Source organism: Homalodisca vitripennis, chromosome 6 (genome assembly GCF_021130785.1).
Source record: "Homalodisca vitripennis isolate AUS2020 chromosome 6, UT_GWSS_2.1, whole genome shotgun sequence".
Classification (NCBI taxonomy): Eukaryota; Metazoa; Arthropoda; class Insecta; order Hemiptera; family Cicadellidae; genus Homalodisca; species Homalodisca vitripennis.
Window position 1 is genome coordinate 58804147 of NC_060212.1, and position 20444 is coordinate 58824590.

A 20444-nucleotide genomic window follows, 5' to 3' on the forward strand; every position below is an offset into this window, starting at 1 on the left:
TTGGAAACAGAGGGTAGTATCGTCTGCGTACTGAACCATTTGACCAGATGATATAGATGACCTGAGGTAATGTATATAAACCCTGTAGGACACCATATTGTACGATGGCGTATTTTGATGAGACGCTATTTACATAAACTTGAAGGTAACGGTTTCTGAGGTACCATTGCCTTGTATGCCACATTTATGAAATTTAGAAATAAAAATCTGGTATCCACGCAGTCAAATGCCTTATACCAGTCAAGAAAGACGCTTATCGTAGGCATTCGCTTGTCAAGGCCCTCCAGCAAAATGTCAATCAATTGGGTGACTGCATCAATTGTTGATATTCCTTTTCGGAAACCAACAGAGAAGGTTTTTTCCCTACAGAGAATACCATGCTCTTCCAGGAAAGAAAACATCCGACTGAGAATAATACCTCATATACTTTATTGACAGATGGTAGAATTGTAATGGGTCTGTAGTTACCTGCAGAGCTAGATTCACCTTTTTTAAAGCATGGGATAATCTTAAGGTTTTTAAGACCATTTGGAAATTGGATGAGATAGTCGACAAAAATGTTTACTATTGAATGCTTATTTTAAAATTCTATACACTGTATTCACTATCAACATTAAAAAACTATAACCATATTACGACGGCAGGTATTATATTTCAATGTAAACTAATTTAAGTTCTTAGACCAGTATTCTAATATGATTTTTGTAGATAACACGTATTTTATTCCTTGTTCCTTAATTAGGAAAATATCATTACTAAAGACGATTATCCAAATTATACCTCCGTATACCTACTCCCTGATTACAACTACTACTCAAGGAGTTCTCTGCTCTTTAGCATCAAATTGTAAGCTGTATCTTTTACGCCTTGACCAATTTGTGTAACCGGCTGGTTTACCAACGCCCACTTTTAAATAACTAAGTGTAACGGTTACGTATAATCCACTGCTTTCGCTTACTATTGTAAAAATCAGCACGGTTTAAATTTAAACTCAAAATGAACATGCTTTATGTTAAATATGTACATTCTACATAACCTAACAAACTGTTACTGTTTACTTTAAAAATACGGAATAAAAATTTTAATAGCTATAGTTGTATATACACATTACAGCCTAATAAACCATCAGCCAAGTAGAAAGCTTAATTTTTCATTCTTAAATTACATGTATATGTTAAATAAATACTAACTGTCTATAACCAACTGCTAGTATTAAGTTCATGTGAAAACTGTTTCTCGCTAGAGAATTATATTCGAGACGTGATGTTTGTTTTCAAATGACGATATCAACGAGAATACACAACTTGAATTGTTTGGCACTGGTCCAGAGACTCCAGCACGTTTGGTATTGGTCCAAACTCTCCTCTCACCCCAGCAGTTAATTAAATCAACTCTCTCCTCACGTGCAAATCAGTTATACCTATCTCCGTTTGTTTGAAACTATTTTTCTACAATTACTAAAAATGTGTTATCAAATTCAAAACAGATCATAAATATTGAATCTCAAAAACCATTGTCATATATACATTTCACGAAAAATTACTTACTTTTTCTTTTTTAATTTGTTGCGTAAAACTATTTTATTTGGTGTTTGTTATAATTTTATATAAAATTTACTAAAACTAATTTGATAAGAGTATTTGCTATTTTATTTCTTTAAATTTTTCACAAAATGAAACCACTTGGATTTCTCAGAATTCTCTTTCATAAGCTATAACACAATTTTTATACATCTATCGTTGAATATACCTCATGAAATAGTAATGCATAATGTGGTTTTTTAACAAGCCTCTCACAATCCGGTCAGCTTATAAGGTTACCACCAAATACATCTAACATGTATTTTTCAGTTACACTCAAGATTTACATAATACTTGTAGAATTACGCAATACTAACACAAACGTAAATAAACAACTAAAACTAATAATATGTCTACATTACACTGTTAGTAGGACGTCATTAATTAATTACTGCAGCAAATATGTAGTTCTGTAGACATACAAACTATGTCCTCATAGATCATTACCATTTGAATCAAAAATACTGGTAAATATACTGGAATTAAATTTATATTTCAGTTAAATGGAATAGTAATCGTGATAGGGTTGTATTGATTGCCTGAGATTAATAGAATATGAGTTGATTTTGTATCAAAGATATTTACTCACTAGATTTTTATTTAATTTAAAATAATTATGCATCTACAATATACTATTTTTATAAAAAGATTTAATTCTAATTTTGCTAAATAACATTATTGAACTGTGATACCCAAAACGAGTACCCAATAAAATTTATCCCTCTGGCAGTGTTTATTTCTACGTTAGAATAACAAGAAACTATATATTTTTTTATTATAAAAAAAACATATAGCGTATAGATATTTTGCATCTATTTATTGACATATTAGATATTAATTCATGCAAATTTGCCCTTTATATAGCACAGGATTAATTTATCGTCACGGTAATAATTTTAATCGTGATTAAAAAATCGTTTTGCAACTACGATCGAGAATAAAACGATTTTTCATATCAAAGCCGTTTATTCAAAGCTGCACTCGCGTGTCATATATACTAATATGAGCTCAATCAGCAATCATTAGTGTCATATGATTGTATGTATTTGCTATTTACTGCATCCACTGAATTAGGTGAAATGGATATATTTTTAAGCTCGGACTTGGTCATATTTACAGTTCGGACAAACTACAATGTTCGCTAAACATTATCCAAATCATGAATAGTTTTAAAGACGAAATTTCATTACTTGTGTCAAACAAAACGAAACTAAATTGTGTCAAAACACAATGCGCTGGAAAATTAATGTTTATCTGTTGATTTTTACATCAACACTATACTTCTAAAATTAATATGGTTACATTTTTACAATAAAATGGTTAAAAGAACTTTTGCAATTTTTACTATCTCAAAGTGATAATTAAATTATTGTTAAACGAAAGTAATTCAAAAGTTCTGAACACGCTGGAGTTTCTTAAAACGCTTCTTAGATTTGTATGAATGACTAAGCGCTGACACTTTCACAGATTTAGGGATAATCGAGAACCTGATGAGACAATGAGAACACCTCTTCATCTAGATTATACTTCGAGACGGCTGAGAGAACCAGAAAGATAACTTTTGACATTTCTACGATCTCAAAGTGATTATTAAATGATTGTTAAATGAACCCAACACAATAGTTCTGATCACGCTGAAGTTTCTTAAAAGTTCCTTAGCTTTTTCATAAATGGCTAAGCCAACACTTTCTCAGATTTAGGAACAATCGAGCACCTGATGAGACAATGAGAACACCTCTTCATCTAGATTACACTGGGTGACTGCTGGGAGAACCAGACACACGTCTTTTGTAGTTTAGGTGTCCTTAAAGTCAAAACGAGTTCGTTTTGAACGCCTAGTGGCGAAATGTTTTAGATCTCTTCGGAAAGACGTAGACTCCATATTACAGGAGTCTCATCTTTATTCTCTCGTTGTCATCATCGTTACCCATAAGATCATTGTAAAAGTGTTCCCAAACGCTCAGACAAATGCCACGGAATGGCACTCGAACTCTATGTAAATAAAAGGTTTTGCATCAATGAAGCTTTGTGCAAAACTTGTAACTCTTATGTCAGTCAGGTCTCGAGATTTAGTGTAGACAGACAGGTAGACAGAAATTAAATTTCCACCCCCACAAATGGTAGGATAAGGCTTATTTAATAAAAGAAAGTCATTATATAATAATTACTTAGTTAAACCCCTTCCCGCATTTATATAATTTATCACATTCATATTCACATTTGACACACTAATATCGTAAAGTTGTTTATCAATCAAATACTCATAAGAGGCGTGACAAGCTCTTCGAATATGTCATGCAGATATTGCATTCCGTAAATACTTCCAGATGTCACGGTTGGGCTTAACGTCAGCTGGGGTTGTTGTTAATGCAACCACCTGAACAGCAGATATGTGCTTAATTGAATATTTATATTTTTTCCCTTACCAACATTACAGATACTCTGAATATTTTTTACCTGTTTATAAAAACCTATATACCCTTTCTCCTTAAATTCTATGGACGGTCGATAAAATATAGTATATTATTCCATATGTTAAAGATAAATTTGACATGAACACAAAAATAAACTTGGTGTTTCAGTATATCCATTGGATCTCTCTTCAGGTGTCTGTAAATATCTTGAAATAATTAAAGTTGAATATAAAGTTGTATTATTCGGTAAAATTATATTATTACCATATAACCATGAGCTACTTCGAACGAAATATATTGTTCCAAATCTTCAAATTAGTGTCCTTGGACGTTGATATAAAACAGCCTTCGCAATTATCAAGCCTTCCTCATCCAAGGTTACTGAGTAGGATACGGCAACATCTTCAAAACTATGACCTTAAAGCTTCTTTTGAGCTTTAGGATCGGAAAAAACTTTAATTTAATTTATCATTAAATACAGTAAGTTATTTGACTGTATTTACATTTGACCATCAGCAGTATTTGTGTGATAGTTTAATATTTAAGTTAAGATCTTTCTAAAAATATTAAAATGAATGGTAATACATTGTTATTATAGTAATAAAAAAGTATGTATTTACGCCTGTCAAACGGAAATAATAATCGTAGAAAGCGAAAAATATTTCATGTAATACTGAATCGAGCTTGTAATAATTTATATTTTTCCATTGTGATAGATGAAACACGTGTCTTTCTTTCATAAATGAAACCATTAATGGGAATATACAACTGTATTGTCTGGCATTGGTCCAGTGATTTCAGAATGTTTGGTTTTGCTCCAAACACCCATTCAGCACACAGTGTTGGTATTGGTTCTCCTAGCGCTACTTTACACCAACGTTACTGTTTTTACTTTTTGGTAACCAATTCAATCCTTGCAATTTATAATCCTTGTATTGTTAAAACTTATGATAGAGAACCTTATAACATTACATTCTTTGTTCAAGTTTAATTCAAGTGCTAATTTAGTTTTATAATTTCTTTAACCATACAAATTATATCAACTAATCTTGGTGTCTACCCAAGCTGGCTTATACCTGTTTAGTTGGTCCTACACTGGGTGTAAATTAGTTTTATCGTTTTATTTTTTTTATGAAAAAATATTATTACTTTTTTATAATGTTTTGTTGTAAAATAAATAATTTGATACAAAACCCACTCAAATAAATTTCATAAAGAAGTTACTGTATATACATCTTCAGTTTCTTAATAAAATGAAGCAAAGTACAGTACATATTAAATAATCATTCTTACGCTGTGTAATAATTATAAAAAACTTAATATATATATATTTCAAATTAAATCTAATGAATTATAATTTAAAATATGTTTTATTAATTAACCTCTCAAAATCTGGAATAGACACGGATATAACTGATAAGGAACACATCTTACAATGATCCGTCAGTTCTCCTTATCAACGTCATGACATCATGACGTCGTCACGTAAAATAAAAAATACGCTGTACTTATGAAAATAAAAATAAATAAGAAAAACTAATAATGAATCTACTTTAGAAGGTCAAAAGCGCATTATTAAAAAGAAATTTTTTAGATCTGGCTCCCAGGACGGACTTTTTATTTTATTGAATATTTTCTTCACTAGGAACATTACCATGATCAATGGTATATTGCCTAGCATCTGGGATGTAAGCATTGGAAGAAAACTACATCTCAACATCCTACTCAGCCTCTTTGCTGTAAATTTGATGTAAGTTATAGTAATTTGGAAAATATTTAGTTCGCAATAAATTTTGTTTTATTACTTCAGGACTGTTCTTACAAATTGTGTCCAATGCGGATTTAATTATAAATATAGACAACATCTGTTGATTCAAGATCTAAGTATTTGAATATTTCAGTGCGTAAGCAATGTTTTACGCGATGTAAACTCCGAAAACAGATTATAGTTATGACTTGGGATACGTAAGCGTAAGAATTAAGACACAAAAAACTTAGGGTGTGTTTGTAGAGCAAAGTCCAACACGAAAGTTTTCACAGCCCAACAAAAGTAGTTAAGGGAGGAAATTGCTACATTACCATAACAGAGACAAGGACGGAGGTCGATACAGCAGTTTATTAGGGGCACGCTATGTCACTGGTGAACTCAACAGTCAACAGCAAGCAGTAAAGAATTTGCTCTCGCGTTCTATCGAATTTTACGTCAGTTTTTGTTTCAGAAATAGGTCGTATGTATCCGAGGTAAGCAAATCATAAATGCAGGATTTCCAGAAACCAATTAAAAATATTTTATATTTGTTACTTATTCTATGGATTTAGACGATTAAGCTCTTAAAGACGTTTAGGATAGACAATAAAAATGGTTTTAAATCCTTCTTTGTGGAACAACAAAGCACATTATTTATCATCGCCTAAACTATCAATGTATATTATTCAAGGATAATAATATCTTAGTAAAACCAAATAAGAAAATATCTCCATAATATTACTATTAATAATTTATATCGCTTAAATTTAAGGCGATTTTCCAAGAAAAATTTCTTTAGGAGGGGAACATAGGAATATAAAAGCCACTTTTCCACGTAACCTAACAAATTTTCAAACATATTTATTTTTATTATTTGTTGAATTTATTTAAACATTTATCGAGCTACATAAAAAATCATAGTTTAATTTAAGCAATTACCGTAATTAATAAAAAAACACATACATACACAAACACATTTCAGTTCTTTTTACCACTATCTTTCACTTTAGTGACATACTGAAAGTGACATACTCCCATGAACCCTAAGGCTTTAAACCCAGAGGCTGTGGATATAGCTATTCATCTATCCTCTGAACTCCACCCTCTTGTGCTTATCGATAGATCTGACGGAACAGCATTCCAAAATACGATTTCCTGAAAGTAGAAGTTCGATTAATCGAAGAGTAGTGAGTTAGTGTTGAATGAGTATATATTCAATAGGGATAGTCCATTTTGTATTGCAATTGATTTATTGCTAAGCAGGCATTCTATCTTTGAATAAAACGCTGTTAACAAAAACCCTCAACACATTCTCACAGAGATTCGTAAGACAGGCTATCGTTCTGTCAAATACAAAACAGTTTTGGTCACTCAGTGCTAGAATCCTAAGAGTAGAGGAGGTTTTTAGTGGGTATTCTACGTAAGTAGGAGCCCCACACTACAGGCTGGCCACCTGTGTGCGCAAAAACATTTTCCTGCCTCTCCCTAAAAAAAAAAACTTAAAAAACAAACAAATTCGAATCTTTTCCATTTTACAACTGTTTTGTCTACTTTGTCCATATAGATTACACTAAAACTATTGTTAATAGATCAGCCGGTTTTTGACTAACACGGAGTGAAGCACTTAGTGAATATTTCCATGTCTGATGTATGGTATGTACAACAGCATATATTTTGTGTTCCAAGCCTGATTAAGACGGTGACATTAACTTAAGCTAACTAGCCTGGTTGGCTGACATTTCCAGCCTGAATAGGATAATTTGCATACAAGCGCCATTATATCTTGCTTGGAGTGAAGTGGGGTAATAAAGTTTTTAATCAAACTTTAGCTACATTCGGGGAGGGACATAATTTAAAACTTTTTCCTTCAAAAGCATAGTTCCACTTTAAATTTTAGATATGTTAATATAAAACGAATATAATAACCACAAATGTATCATTCATTTTATTATTCAGAGTTGGAGATATAAAATAACACGTTTAACAAAATAAGTATTGTTAATTCATAAAATTATAATGAACAAGGGTACCTATTATTTATAGAAATGTAAATAATATAAATTCAGATTTAATAGATTAACAGAAAACCCTCTCGGTTATTTTTTAAATTTACGTGTAATAGTATTTATCTCGTGTATATACTCGCTATAAGTAGTATAGATATTATTTTGATTTTGTAAGAATTGACTCAAGTAATTAATTATTATAGGATTAAACTTTAAAATAAAAAATGTGATGTTTGTTTCGTATTAGTAGACGAACAACATCTCTCGAAAGGCCATTACTTACATTGCCATAGGCACTCTTACTTCTTCTTTGGATGTCACAAACAGGAGTGTGGTAGATTAATAACCACTGCTTAACGATTTATTTATACTCACATATTATATATTAGATTAATTTAATCTAGCATTTAAATTGTATTTTTATATATTTACAATGGTGACAAACTTTTGAGATCCTGTTTTCCAATAACATTATCTATCGTCAATAATAAACTTCAATAAATTATAATTGTATTTATTAACTAAAATAAAGTATTTAAAAGTTATCTGAAGGTATTAAATGATAAAATTATCGTGAAATTGTTGCGGTTGATATATTTTCAAAAAATATTATTTATGGTTTAAAATATTTGTCTCAATAAAAACAAACCACTTTGCAATGTTCGTAAGTATGTTTAATTGCAACACGAAGCTATCTTCGCAATTTGGTTATCGCATTAATCTCAGCAAGTTTCTAAAGACCCTCGCCTTGTTAACGCATCTTTTTGAAACCAGTTTACAAGTTTAAGAGCCCCGGGTCAGAAAAGGCAATTTAGAATTTGAATAAACTTAACTACCATATACAGACTTTTGTTTAAATAAATTAAAATTTGTAATAATTTATGTATACGCTATGTAAAAAGAGGTGTATTTAGTTTGACAATCCTTGGAAACGGATAGTAAAGTGCAATGATCAATTTCAGGGTGTTTGATCATTTAACAGGATGCCTGGACGTTAACCCCGTGCGGTTTCCGGGTTAGAATTGTGCCGCAGCCTCCCCTGCTTGTCGTAAGAGCCGACTAATAGGGGGTGAGAGATCCTTTTCTTCATGCTCTCACCTTTTAGAGGGTCAAGTTTCCTTCTTATCTCTGGCTCGATCCTCGCACACCTTTTACCTGTCCTGTTTTGTCTCGTTATTTCTTGCCCAATTGGGTGTATTTTATTTCTTCTTTCCCTCTATAAATCAGGTCCACCCTAGTCAACTTTTCACATTCCGTTTCATTCGCTATAGTCCTAGTTATTTTCTTTTATCTACTGGTCTGCTTATCGGCGTGGCTCCGTATCCTTCAGCCTCCATTTCTTTGGACGTCCAAACCGATCAGAGGGTACCGTTTAAAAACTGGGTTTTTTCTTGCACTTCCCAGGCCGCCAGATAGTACAGGGGCTCGGGTCAGCCTAGCCTGCATGACCTGGCTGCCCTATCATCTGGCCAATTATCTCCTTGGCCGTAGTAGTGCCCGTTGGCGACCGAATAGGGCCCTGCTGCGGTCTTGGGGGGGCTCTACTGAGGCCACTGCTCGGGGGGACTGCCGCTGTTTTTGGAGGCGGTCGGATATAGACTCAGTTGCGCTAGATTGTCGTCCAGTGTGACTTCACCTTTGGGTTCTGATATGGGGGGTTTACCTAGTCTTGGGGGCCAATCCAGACAAACATGGACAGTCATCAAGAAAGAAAGATACAAAAGGTGCAAGAAGCCAAAAGGGGTTCCCTCACCCCCAAAACGGAAAAGAGCAGGGTGGAGGAAGAGCTTGCCTTCTTCAACCGCTCTTCAAGAACTCCGAGGTCGCCCCCTCAAACATCTGAGGTGAGCGGCAGGAAAGCTGAGCTGAGGACGGTGTTGTTGATGGTCAAACCATCTCCACACCACCCGTAACTTTTAAGTTTACTGGGAGCAACCCGGAGGACCAGTTCACAGCCCTGGAGAATCCTTCACATCCCGAGGATGTGGAGACGGAACTCCTGAAGGGTATGTCGGACCTTGTGGAGTCAATGTTACAGACCCTCAAGGTCCAAAGAAACGTAAACTCTGGAATAAAAGAGGGCCTCCCTAAATTAACGGACCAGCTCCAACAGATGATGGATCTGAATCTAAGAAGGCTGAACCAGAGAACTGGCACTTCTGAAAAGAAGTTACCTGGCCGTAAGCGAGCTCGGAGGGCGTCCTGTCCAAGCCCTGAGGAGAAGAGCCCTAGCGACCAGAGGCCAACAATTAGCACGATGGAGAGGGCGACGCAGGTCTCTCCAAGAGGACTGACCAGGCCCCAGGATGCCTCTGAGAGGGAATTACCTCCTGATTCCATGCCATCTGAGTGCTTCCGCTGCCTCGGGTACGGTCATTCCTCCAGAAACTGCAAGGGGCCCGACCGGAGTAAAAACTGTCTTCGGTGTGGCGGAAACGACCACAAGAGGAAGGATTGTGATAAGTCCTGCTGCTTCCTCTGCAAAGATAAGGGCCTCGGCGGGAACTCTCTGGGGCATATTCCTGGTTCTGGAAAGTGCAGCATTGTCAAAGCTGCACTTGAAGAGGTAAAGAAGAAAGTCTCGTAGATGCGACTATTTCAGTGCAAACTCCAGAGACCCAGAACAGCTGATGCTCTTTTGGACCAGGTTGCCCAGGAACACGGTGTTGATGCGCTTTTAGTTAGCGAGCAGTATCGTAATAGGGACACACCGTCTTGGTTTCCCGACAGTCTCGGTACTGCTGCATTCTGGGCGCGAAATAATGCAGAATCGCCGGTGCGGAGTCATGGATGCGGCCGCGGTTTTACCTGGGTAAAGTGTAGGGACGTGACGTTTTTTAGTTGCTACCTCACTCCCAACGAGGCCATTCAGGACTTCCGTAGCAAAATCGATCGTTTAGAAGAGCGTGTGCTTGACACCACTGGGCACATTATCGTAGGCGGAGATTTTAACGCGAGGGCTGTCGAGTGGGGAATGCCCTCTACTAAATCCCGGGGGAAATATATCCTGGACTTTGCTGCCAAGGCCGGGCTTATCGTTCTAAACGAGGGTAACAAACCTACCTTCCGGCGTCCCGGGCAGAGGGGTACAATCCCCGACATAACTCTCGCGTCTGAGTCCTTGCTGGTGAGGATCTCTGGTTGGAGAGTACTGGATGATTTCGTGGGAAGCGACCACCAGTATATTCTTTTCGACGTCCTCAATAATGACACCACCCAATTCCGAGGATATGTATCCCACGCCGCTGGAACACCAACAAGCTGGACGTGGTGAAGTTCAACAATGTCATAGCACAAGGAGCGGCAGTGGATCATGAGGCAGCTGGTGAGGTTAGTGCTGAGGCGTTGGTAACATCTACGATGGGATTGATTGCCTCGGCTTGCGACCAGTCAAAGCCACGCAGGAAACGCCGGCACGTTAGGCAACCCGTTTATTGGTGGACAGCAGAGATTGCACAGCTACGAAACAACTGCCTGAGGGCAAGACGAGTCGCCACTAGAGCGAGAATACCCGCAGACAGAGTTAGCAAGACGGAGGCTTACAAGGCTGCTAAGAAAACCCTTCGCCGGGCCATCAACCGGAGCAAAGCTGAGAGCTGGAGGAGACTGAGAGATGATGTGTCTGGGGGTCTGGGTTACAAGATTGTAACTAAGAGACTCTGCGCCCGCACTCCACCTTCCGTTATGGAGGGCGCCACCATGGAAAGGATCGTCACATCTCTGTTTCCGAACCACCCGCTACGCTCACAAGTCGCTTTTGGACGGGTAGAGGACTTTCCTCTCTTCAGCAACGAGGAATTTGAAATGGCCGTTAGCTCCCTGAAGAGCAACAAAGCTCCCGGCCCCGATGGAATTCCTAGTGAGGCCCTCAAAAAAGTATTCCACATCAATCCCCGACTCCTGCTGAATATGTATAACGCCTGCCTGACCAATGGGATTTTTCTCCTTGGAAAATTGCCAGGCTAGTACTGATCAGCAAGGGGAAAGGTGATCCCGATATGCCGTCGTCCTACAGGCCTCTTTGTATGTTGGGCACGGCAGGTAAACTTTTCGAGAAGTTGTTTCGAGCCCGACTGACTCTCGCCATTGTAGCTGCCGGTGACTTGTCCCCGCGTCAGTACGGCTTCAGGAAGGGACGATCAACGATCGATGCAATCGGAGAGGTGCAGCAAGCGGTGAACACAGCCGAGAGCTATAACCGTTTCTCTCGCAGAGTAGTGCTTCTTGTTACGCTTGATGTCAAGAACGCCTTTAACTCGGCGAGATGGGTTGAGATGCTGGACGAGTTGCATAAAACCTTCCGCATCCCGGCATATCTGCGGAGGCTGATAGAAGACTGATAGAGATGCAGAACTCTCATATACGAGACGAAACACGGACCGCGCACGGTGGATGTCACTTCCGGTGCCGCACAAGGTTCCATCTTAGGCCCGGATCTCTGGAACGTCGCTTATGACAGCCTCCTTAGGTCCGAGATGCCGGAGGAAACGGTTTTAGTTGGGTACGCCGATGACGTCGCAGCCCTAATTGCTGCACGCAACGTGGAAATGGCCCAGCTTAAACTGAACCAGGTCATGCGAGTCGTTAACAGATGGATGGAAAATCACGGCCTGTCGCTCGCTTTGAGCAAAACAGAGATCGTGATTTTGACTAAGAAACGAATCGACACCGTCGTCCCATTAAGAGTGGGAGATGTAATGGTCCAGACCACGCGAGCCGCAAAATACCTTGGCGTCTTGGTGGACAATAAGCTGACTTGGAGGGACCAGATTTTCCGTACAGCGGACAAGGCCTCTAAGATGGTAACTCATCTTAGCAGGCTCATGGCCAACGTCGGCGGTCCCAAGTCCAGCAGGAGAAGACTGTTAATGTCTACAGTCCAGTCCGTGCTCCTTTACGGGGCTGAGGTGTGGGCAGACGCACTAAATATTGAATTTTATCGGATACGGATCGCCCGGGTACAGCGTCAAGCGGCGCTCCGGGTGTGTTCCGCCTACCGTACAGTGTCCGAGCCTGCCGTCCTGGTTATTGCTGGAGTCATCACCATCAAACTTTTGGCAGGGGAGAGGAAGGCAATTTATCAGCGACAAGGCGAAATCGGCCAGGACACTGCAAGGACTAAGGAGCGCTCTCGTACGTACCAGCAATGGCAAAACAGCTGGCAACAAGACGCCCGCGGACGGGATTGCTAGACGTATCAAACAAATCCAACCGTGGGTAGAACGGCGGCATGGCGAGGTGGATTACTACCTCACAATGTTTTTGAGTGGTCACGGCTACTTCCGGTCGTACCTACACCGAATGGGCAAGGCCGTTTCGCCGGATTGTATTTATTGCTCATGCGTTCCCGACGACGCGGAACACACTTTCTTCCGCTGCCGGCGTTGGGAAAGGACCCGCCTTGAAGTGACTCAAACTTTTGGTATAATTTCGGTGGACACGGTCTTTGACCGGATGTTGGAGGGCGAGGACTACTGGTGCTGCTGGTCCAGCTTTGCGCAGGGTATACTCCGCGCCAAAAAGAATGATCTGGACCGAAACGCGGGACAGATCCAAGATCCGAATGGCTAGATAGGCGCGAGCCCTCTGGGCGTAAGCCAAAATTAGGCCTAGCCCGAAGTTTAAAGCGATAAGGGGTTTCCAGGCTAGAATCCTAAGAGTAGAGGAGGTTTTTAGTGGGTATTCTACGTAAGTAGGAGCCCCACACTACAGGCTGGCCACCTGTGTGCGCAAAAACATTTTCCTGCCTCTCCCTAAAAAAAAAACTTAAAAAACAAACAAACTCGAATATTTTCCATTTTACAACTGTATTGTCTACTTTGTACATATAGATTACACTAAAGCTATTGTTAATAGATCAGCAGGTTTTTAACTAACACGGAGTGAAGCACTTGGTAAATATTTCCATGTCTGATGTATGGTATGTACAACAGCATATATTTTGTGTTCCAAGCCTGTTTAAGACGGTGACATTAACTTAAGCTAACTAGCCTGGTTGGCTGACATTTCCAGCCTGAATAGGTTAATTTGCATACAAGCACCATTATATCTTGCTTGGATGGAAGTAGGGTAATCAAGTTTTTAATAAAACTTTGCTTACATCGGGGGAGGGACATAATTTAAAACTTTTTCCTTAAAAACCATAGTTCCATTTTAAATTGTATATATGTTAATATATAACGAGTTTAATAACAAAAATGCAATTATTTATTAATTATTTATTCAATTATTCAGAGTTGGAGATATAAAATAACACGTTTAACAAAATATGTCTTGATAACTAATAAAATTATATCGAATAAGGCTACCTATTATTTATGGAAATTTAAATAATATAAATGCATATTTATTAGCTTAACAGACATAAACCTTCTTGGGACCTTCGGTTATTCTTAAGTTTACTTGTAATAGTATTTATCTCTTGTATTTTCCTTGTTATTTATTTCGCTATAAGTAGTATAAATATTATTCTGATTTTGTAGGAATTGACTCAAGTTATTCATTGCTTCAGGATTAAACCTTACAAATGTGATGTTTGTTGTAGTATTAGTAGACGAAGAACATCTCCTGAAAGGCCATTCATTTTATTGTCATAGTCACATTTCATAGGCGTTCTTTGTTCTTCCTTGGATGTCACAATCAGGTGTGTGGTAGATTAATAACCACTGTTCAACGATTTATTTATACTTAAGTATTATATGTAAGGTTAATTTAATCTAGCATATTTTTCTATATATAAAATGGTAACAAACTTTTGAGATCATGTTTTACAATCACATTGTCTAACGTTAATAATAAACTTCAATAAAGTATAATTGTATTTATTAACCCAGATATGCCTGAATTATTTTTTTTTTTAATTTTTTTTTAATTCTAACAGTTTTTTTTATACTATAAATGTATTCTTCAACACATTTTAAACAATAATTGTAAAAAAATTTCATCGTCGTTTAGTAAATAATGGGTGGCCTATATATAGGACAGTAGGAAAATATGAGTGAAATGCTAAAATATTCCAAAAATGCTTTTTATTTTTAGAAGGGTTACATTTACATTGGATATATATGTTTTTATGTACTTAATTCAACTGTGTTTTTTTAACAAAGATATATAAAACAAGCTTAAAATAAAAATTTTTAGTAAGTGCATTTGTAGTTTATGGCTTTGTGTGGTAATCAATAAAACATTTAGTATGAAGACCAACAACATCACACTTTTGGCATCTGGTAGTGCACTTGGCATGGCAATGCCCACATCTCGTTTGCTTTTTCCTGAGGAACAACAAGGTGGTCCAATCTGTCAAACCTGGAGTCCACTTTTGATTGTTTCGATGGCCGTCCAGCCTTTGACGCGCACCCTTTACCAAATGTTTCTAGCAGGTTACAGGCAAGTCTGCGTCTGAAAGACAAGTGGTCAAGGTTCCCTCCCGCATGGCGGTGAAGTTGCCCAGGCATTTTGTTCTGCACTGTCAATGCAGTCACAGATCAGAGGGAAATACCACTTCTTTACCTCTGATTTGGATTCGGTACAGGCTCATATTTTGATCGCACCGGTCCACTCCGCCCATTTTTTTGTTGTACTGGTGTATGAGGTTTGGTTGAGGGATGAAAGCATGTTTCTTGGCTTTAAGTGAAAAGCGTTTTACCTGATGTATGGGTTGTACACCAAACAGCATTTGAAACAACAGTGACAATACTGTTGTCATTCCATCTTGCAATAATTAAATTTTCATCACATACTTTTTCGTATTCAAAAGTTCCCCTTTCTTTCTTTTTCAAATCTTTACTATCAGTCAGTGGGCACTTTGCTATTCTGTTCTCTCTCACCGTACCAATAGCTCTTATATTCTTTTGGGACAGTTTCTCAAACAAAGGTAGACCAGAAAAAAAAATTATCAAAATACAAGAAGTACGGGAAATCACCATTCTTCTTCAGAACATCACAGTACTCTGCAAAACAACACTGGCAACCAAGGCCCAAGTGTTCATACTGAGGGTCCAAGGTGTGGCTGCTCCCTTGGTAGGGGGTCTTTCCAAACTACATAGCCATTGGGTGTAGCACCAACCCAAATTTTGTAACCATAGCGAATAGGTTTGTTTCTGATGAATTGTTTCAAACCATGCCTCCCAAAATATGGGACCATAGACTCATCAACTGAGTGGTGTTCCTCATGTGGTGCGTAATCAAAAAATGTTTTGTTCAATGCATCAAACAATGGACGTACTTTTGCATACTTGTCATCAGCATTGAGGTTGTCATTATCACAAACATGCAAATTTGACATAATAAACTCAAATCTGTCTCTAGAAATTGCATTTACAACTAATTCATTGCGAAGTGTCCAAAGCTGTTTCCCAAAACATTCGTCTTCGAGGTAATGGAACATAAACCACTCAACAACAATACTCCTATGAAACATTTCATTTCATCGACAGTTACATCACCTAAAACGGTATATGTAATGCCGCATAACGATTTGTTTTCTCAACTAATAAATCTACAATATCATCATCGAAAATACAGAAAAACTGTTCCATTGGTGTTAATTTTTGTTGTACTTCCTGTCTATTACTCCAAATAGTATCATCTAGTTTTAGGTCCTCTTTGACCCATTTTGTACTGCTTTTTAGTGAATGGCTTACTAACCTTTTTTGCTGGTTTCTCTTCAGTGAAATTCTGAATTCGTCTTACTTTTTTATTTGGTGGCTGTGCTATGTCCATCTTCGCTGAACTAGAGGGTAAGGTTGGTTGTGATAAAAGAAGGATCCTCTTCATCTTTTGTTGTCACTCAGTTCAAATTCTTGGGGAAACTTCAGCCGGGGCCAATAGTTGGTTTCCTGGAAGATGATGGATTGAAGTCATGTCCTCATCCCCAGAATCCTCATCAGTGACATCATCATTTGCATTGATTGGTGGCTGAATATATACGCCAATTTCTTCATCAGGTGGCACTTGGATCTCTTCATCTTCTAGCATCGTCAAAATTTCATGAAGGTTCAAGTTCCTAAAAAATTCAAAGTACGATAAATAACAAGGTTTTTCAGAATTTTTTATAAAATAACTGTAAAAAATTGTATTGATGCTTAAAACAAAAAGTTTAACCCAATTACTAAGTCACGACTTGAAATACAAGGGTCGAAACTCATTTGAGAGTGGGAAGCATTATTGTTGTACATATGCCTACTGACTACATGTAGGGACGGGCCAATTCCAAACATAACCTATAAACGGTCTGAATTTAGAACGGTTCACATTTCAAGATAAATGTAATAACTAGTTAGTCAGTTATTAGGAAATGTACTTAAATAGGTTTAAAACTACGAAATAATAGTATTGTACTTACTTTTCGCACATGGCGCAGAGCTCATGAAGTTGATTGGAAATCCTAAATTGTAAACTAGTCTAAAGAAACAAACTAGTTGAAGCATTCACTTGATTGTTGCTCAGATGCATTCAGTAGCTCTTACTGAAGACAGCAACCACCCTGCCACCTGTTGGAAAAAGCTGAAACTACTTCAGAAGTAAGCTTTATGGAGAACACTACAAGTGTCCTAAATATAGGTCACTAGGCATATCTGGGTTAAACAGAAATAAAGTAGTTAAAAGTTAACTGAAGGCATTAAAAGAAAAAATTATCGTGGAAATGTTGCAGTTGACAGCTTATAATATGTTAACAAAAAGTTTGTTGTTGTTTAAAATATTTGTCTCAATAAAAACAAACCACTTTGCAATGTCCGTAAGTATATTTAATTGCAACACAAAACTATCCTTGCAATACGGTTATCTCATTTATCTCAGCACTGACAAGTTTCTAAAGACCCTCGCCTTGTTAACGCATCTTTTTGAAACCAGTTCACAAGTTTAAAAACTCGGGGCAGAAAAGGGCATGTTGAAATTGAATAAATTTAACAACCATAAATAGACTTTGATTGAGAAACTTTATTTAAAATGAATTAAAATTTGCAATAATTTATGTATACACTATGAAAAAAGAGGTTTATTTTGTTTAACAATCCTTGGAAACGGATAGTAAAGTGCAATGATCTATTTAGGCGCGTTTGATCATTTAACAGTATGCTTCGAAGTAAACGCGTTTAAATTAGTATGCATTACCTAGGCCATTTCTATAGTAACTGGTATAATATAATTAGCAGTAAAATTAGAGAAGTTAGAAGCTTTAATAAGTGTGAGCAATTTGAACTAGATATATATCTCCAGAATTTTCAATTTTTCGTATCCGAAAATATTAATTACTACATTGTGTAAGTGTGAGAACCTATGTCAAGGTGGTGTGTTTATTGAAGATAAGTATACATTCTTATACATTCTCATTTTGTAAGCTTTAATATCAAGGAACTATTTACTCTATTCTTTATTCATGGGTTTGTATTGATTGAATATCAGGAAGCATATTGCCTTATTAATTTCGCTTCTACAATGAAAGTTAACAAGTTCTTGTTTGACTTGTATCTAACTGGATGGATTTCCAATAATGAGACTCCCTTGAACTTTCGTTTGTTCTATGTTCCAAAGTGTTTTAATGAAAAATTTGTTTACTTATTAGTTCATTAATTTCCAATCTCTATTGGCTTAGTTACTTTTATCGTTCTTTATTTAATTTAAGTTTAAATACATAGAAACGGTTTGTTTTAGCAGAATCCGATCTCAGATTATTTGCCCTACGGATTTTTCATTCTGTTACACATCTTCATGATTACGAGATCAAACTTAAACGGGCACTCATGCAACACAATCTTCACAAATTAATATAATAGTATAACTCCAGCGCTTTAACATTATATAGAAAACTTTGTTTAGAATGTTTCTCATATCGTCTACTTTTCAGCTCACAAAGCTTCTACCGTATCATATACTGTGGCAGGTAGACAGTAGCAGCTGTCAGAAAGCTATATCAAACATCTGTACTTATATCATCCTGTCATTCTACACATTGGTAAGTGTTATTAAAAATCTGTTTTCTATCCGCACGATATCTCAAGAACTAACGGACGTGCATGGTTGAAATGTGGCGTGAAGTTCAAGCAATTTAACAATGAAGCAATATCAAGTTCAATGACGATTACGCATTAGGATTTGTTTGAACATCGTTAAACATTTTACATTTGTACTATGGATGATCATGAAGGTAACGATGAAAACGGGTGGAAAATAAATGAGTACAACATTTTAATATGAGACATGGATTTTTCATGTAGTCCCAGCGAGTCTGTTACACAACATGCTGTGTAACGTACTTCTACACTATCAAAAACAGTTTGGAGAGATAAAAATCGGTATTGTTCATTCTATACAATACAAAATATTACACAGATCATGCACGCCCTATCCATCTTATAACAGTCTTGGAACACTTTATGTTTGGTATCTTTACACGTGTACGAAAAGTTATAGATAACAACTAATTATGAATTAAATATATGTAATTTAAAATATTGATAATTTATTATCTATGAAATATTCCTTCTAAAAATGAATATAAGAGTTTGATTGATGTGCGTATTTTACATTAAGTCCATCACAGTCGAACAGTTCAGTTTCCTGCAAATAAACTTAATAACTTAACCAGAAGATGCAAAAGACCGAAATTCCCTTGAGCGAACATTCAAATGTTATATCATTTGAAAAATCATATCGCTCCAAAATGTTTTATTTTTAGCATGTTCAGGTCAGTGTAAATAAATGGTTTGACTTCTCTTATAAAGATCTTTAGAGAAAACAACAATACAGCCTGTGGCAACCAGGTCAGTTCACAGTCCCAGGAATAACTGTTATTGCAACCAGTGAATATCCGAGTCCCAGTACGGAACAACCAGGTCCGTTCACCACACTTTACCCATCCCATAACTGATGTTGCTACCGGCGAATATCCGAGTCCCGGTACTGGTAAACCAGGTCTGTCCACCGCAAATCACCGTTCCCAAAACTGCAATTGCTACCGGTGAATATTGGAGTCTCGGTACTGGGCAACCAGGTCTATCCAGTACACATAACCGTTCCTATAACTTCTATTGCTACCGGTTAATATCCGAGTACCGGTATTGGTCAACGAGGTCTGTCCACCGCACATCACCGTTCCAAAAACTGTTATTGCTACCGGCGAATATCCGAGTACCGGTACTGGTCAATCAGATCTGTCCACTACACATCACCGTTCCTATAACTGCAATTGCCACCGGTTAATATCCGAGTACCGGTACTGGCCAACAAGGTCTGTCCACCGCACATCACCGTCAATATAAATGCAATTGCCACCGGTTAATATCTGAGTACCGGTACTGGTCAACCAGGTTTGTCCACCGCACATCACCGTTCCTATAACTGCTATTGCTACCGGTGAATATTTTAGTACCGGTACTGATCAACCAGGTCTGTCCACCGCACATCACCGTTCCCAAAACTGCAATTGCTACCGGTGAATATCGGATTCTCGGTACTGGTTAACCATGTCTATCCAGTACACATCACCGTTCCCAAAACTGCAATTGCTACCGGTGAATATCGGAGTCTCGGTACTGGTCAACCAGGTCTATCCAGTACACATCACCGTTCCTATAACTTCTATTGCTACCGGTTAATATCCGAGTACCGCGTACTGATCAACCAGGTCTGTCCACCGCACATCACCGTTCCCAAAACTGCAATTGCTACCGGTGAATATCGGAGTCTCGGTACTGGT

At 37.4% G+C, this 20444-nt stretch overlaps 2 protein-coding genes across 2 annotated transcripts; one reads left to right on the top strand and one right to left on the bottom strand.

Annotated features, from left to right (window-relative positions):
- The first annotated feature begins 9755 nt into the window (after nt 1-9755).
- Nucleotides 9756-10334, top strand: LOC124365395. The gene has a single exon (XM_046821372.1). The coding sequence runs from the start codon at nt 9756-9758 to the stop codon at nt 10332-10334; it is 579 nt and encodes a 192-aa protein (XP_046677328.1).
- A 6206-nt stretch (nt 10335-16540) lies between these two features.
- Nucleotides 16541-17131, bottom strand: LOC124365396 (piggyBac transposable element-derived protein 2-like). Its single transcript, XM_046821373.1, has 2 exons — nt 17091-17131; nt 16541-16751 (listed from the first exon to the last, which is right to left on the bottom strand). Exons 1-2 carry the CDS (start codon nt 17099-17101, stop codon nt 16541-16543), a joined length of 222 nt encoding a protein of 73 aa, XP_046677329.1. The 5' UTR covers nt 17102-17131.
- Between the last annotated feature and the right edge of the window lie 3313 nt (nt 17132-20444).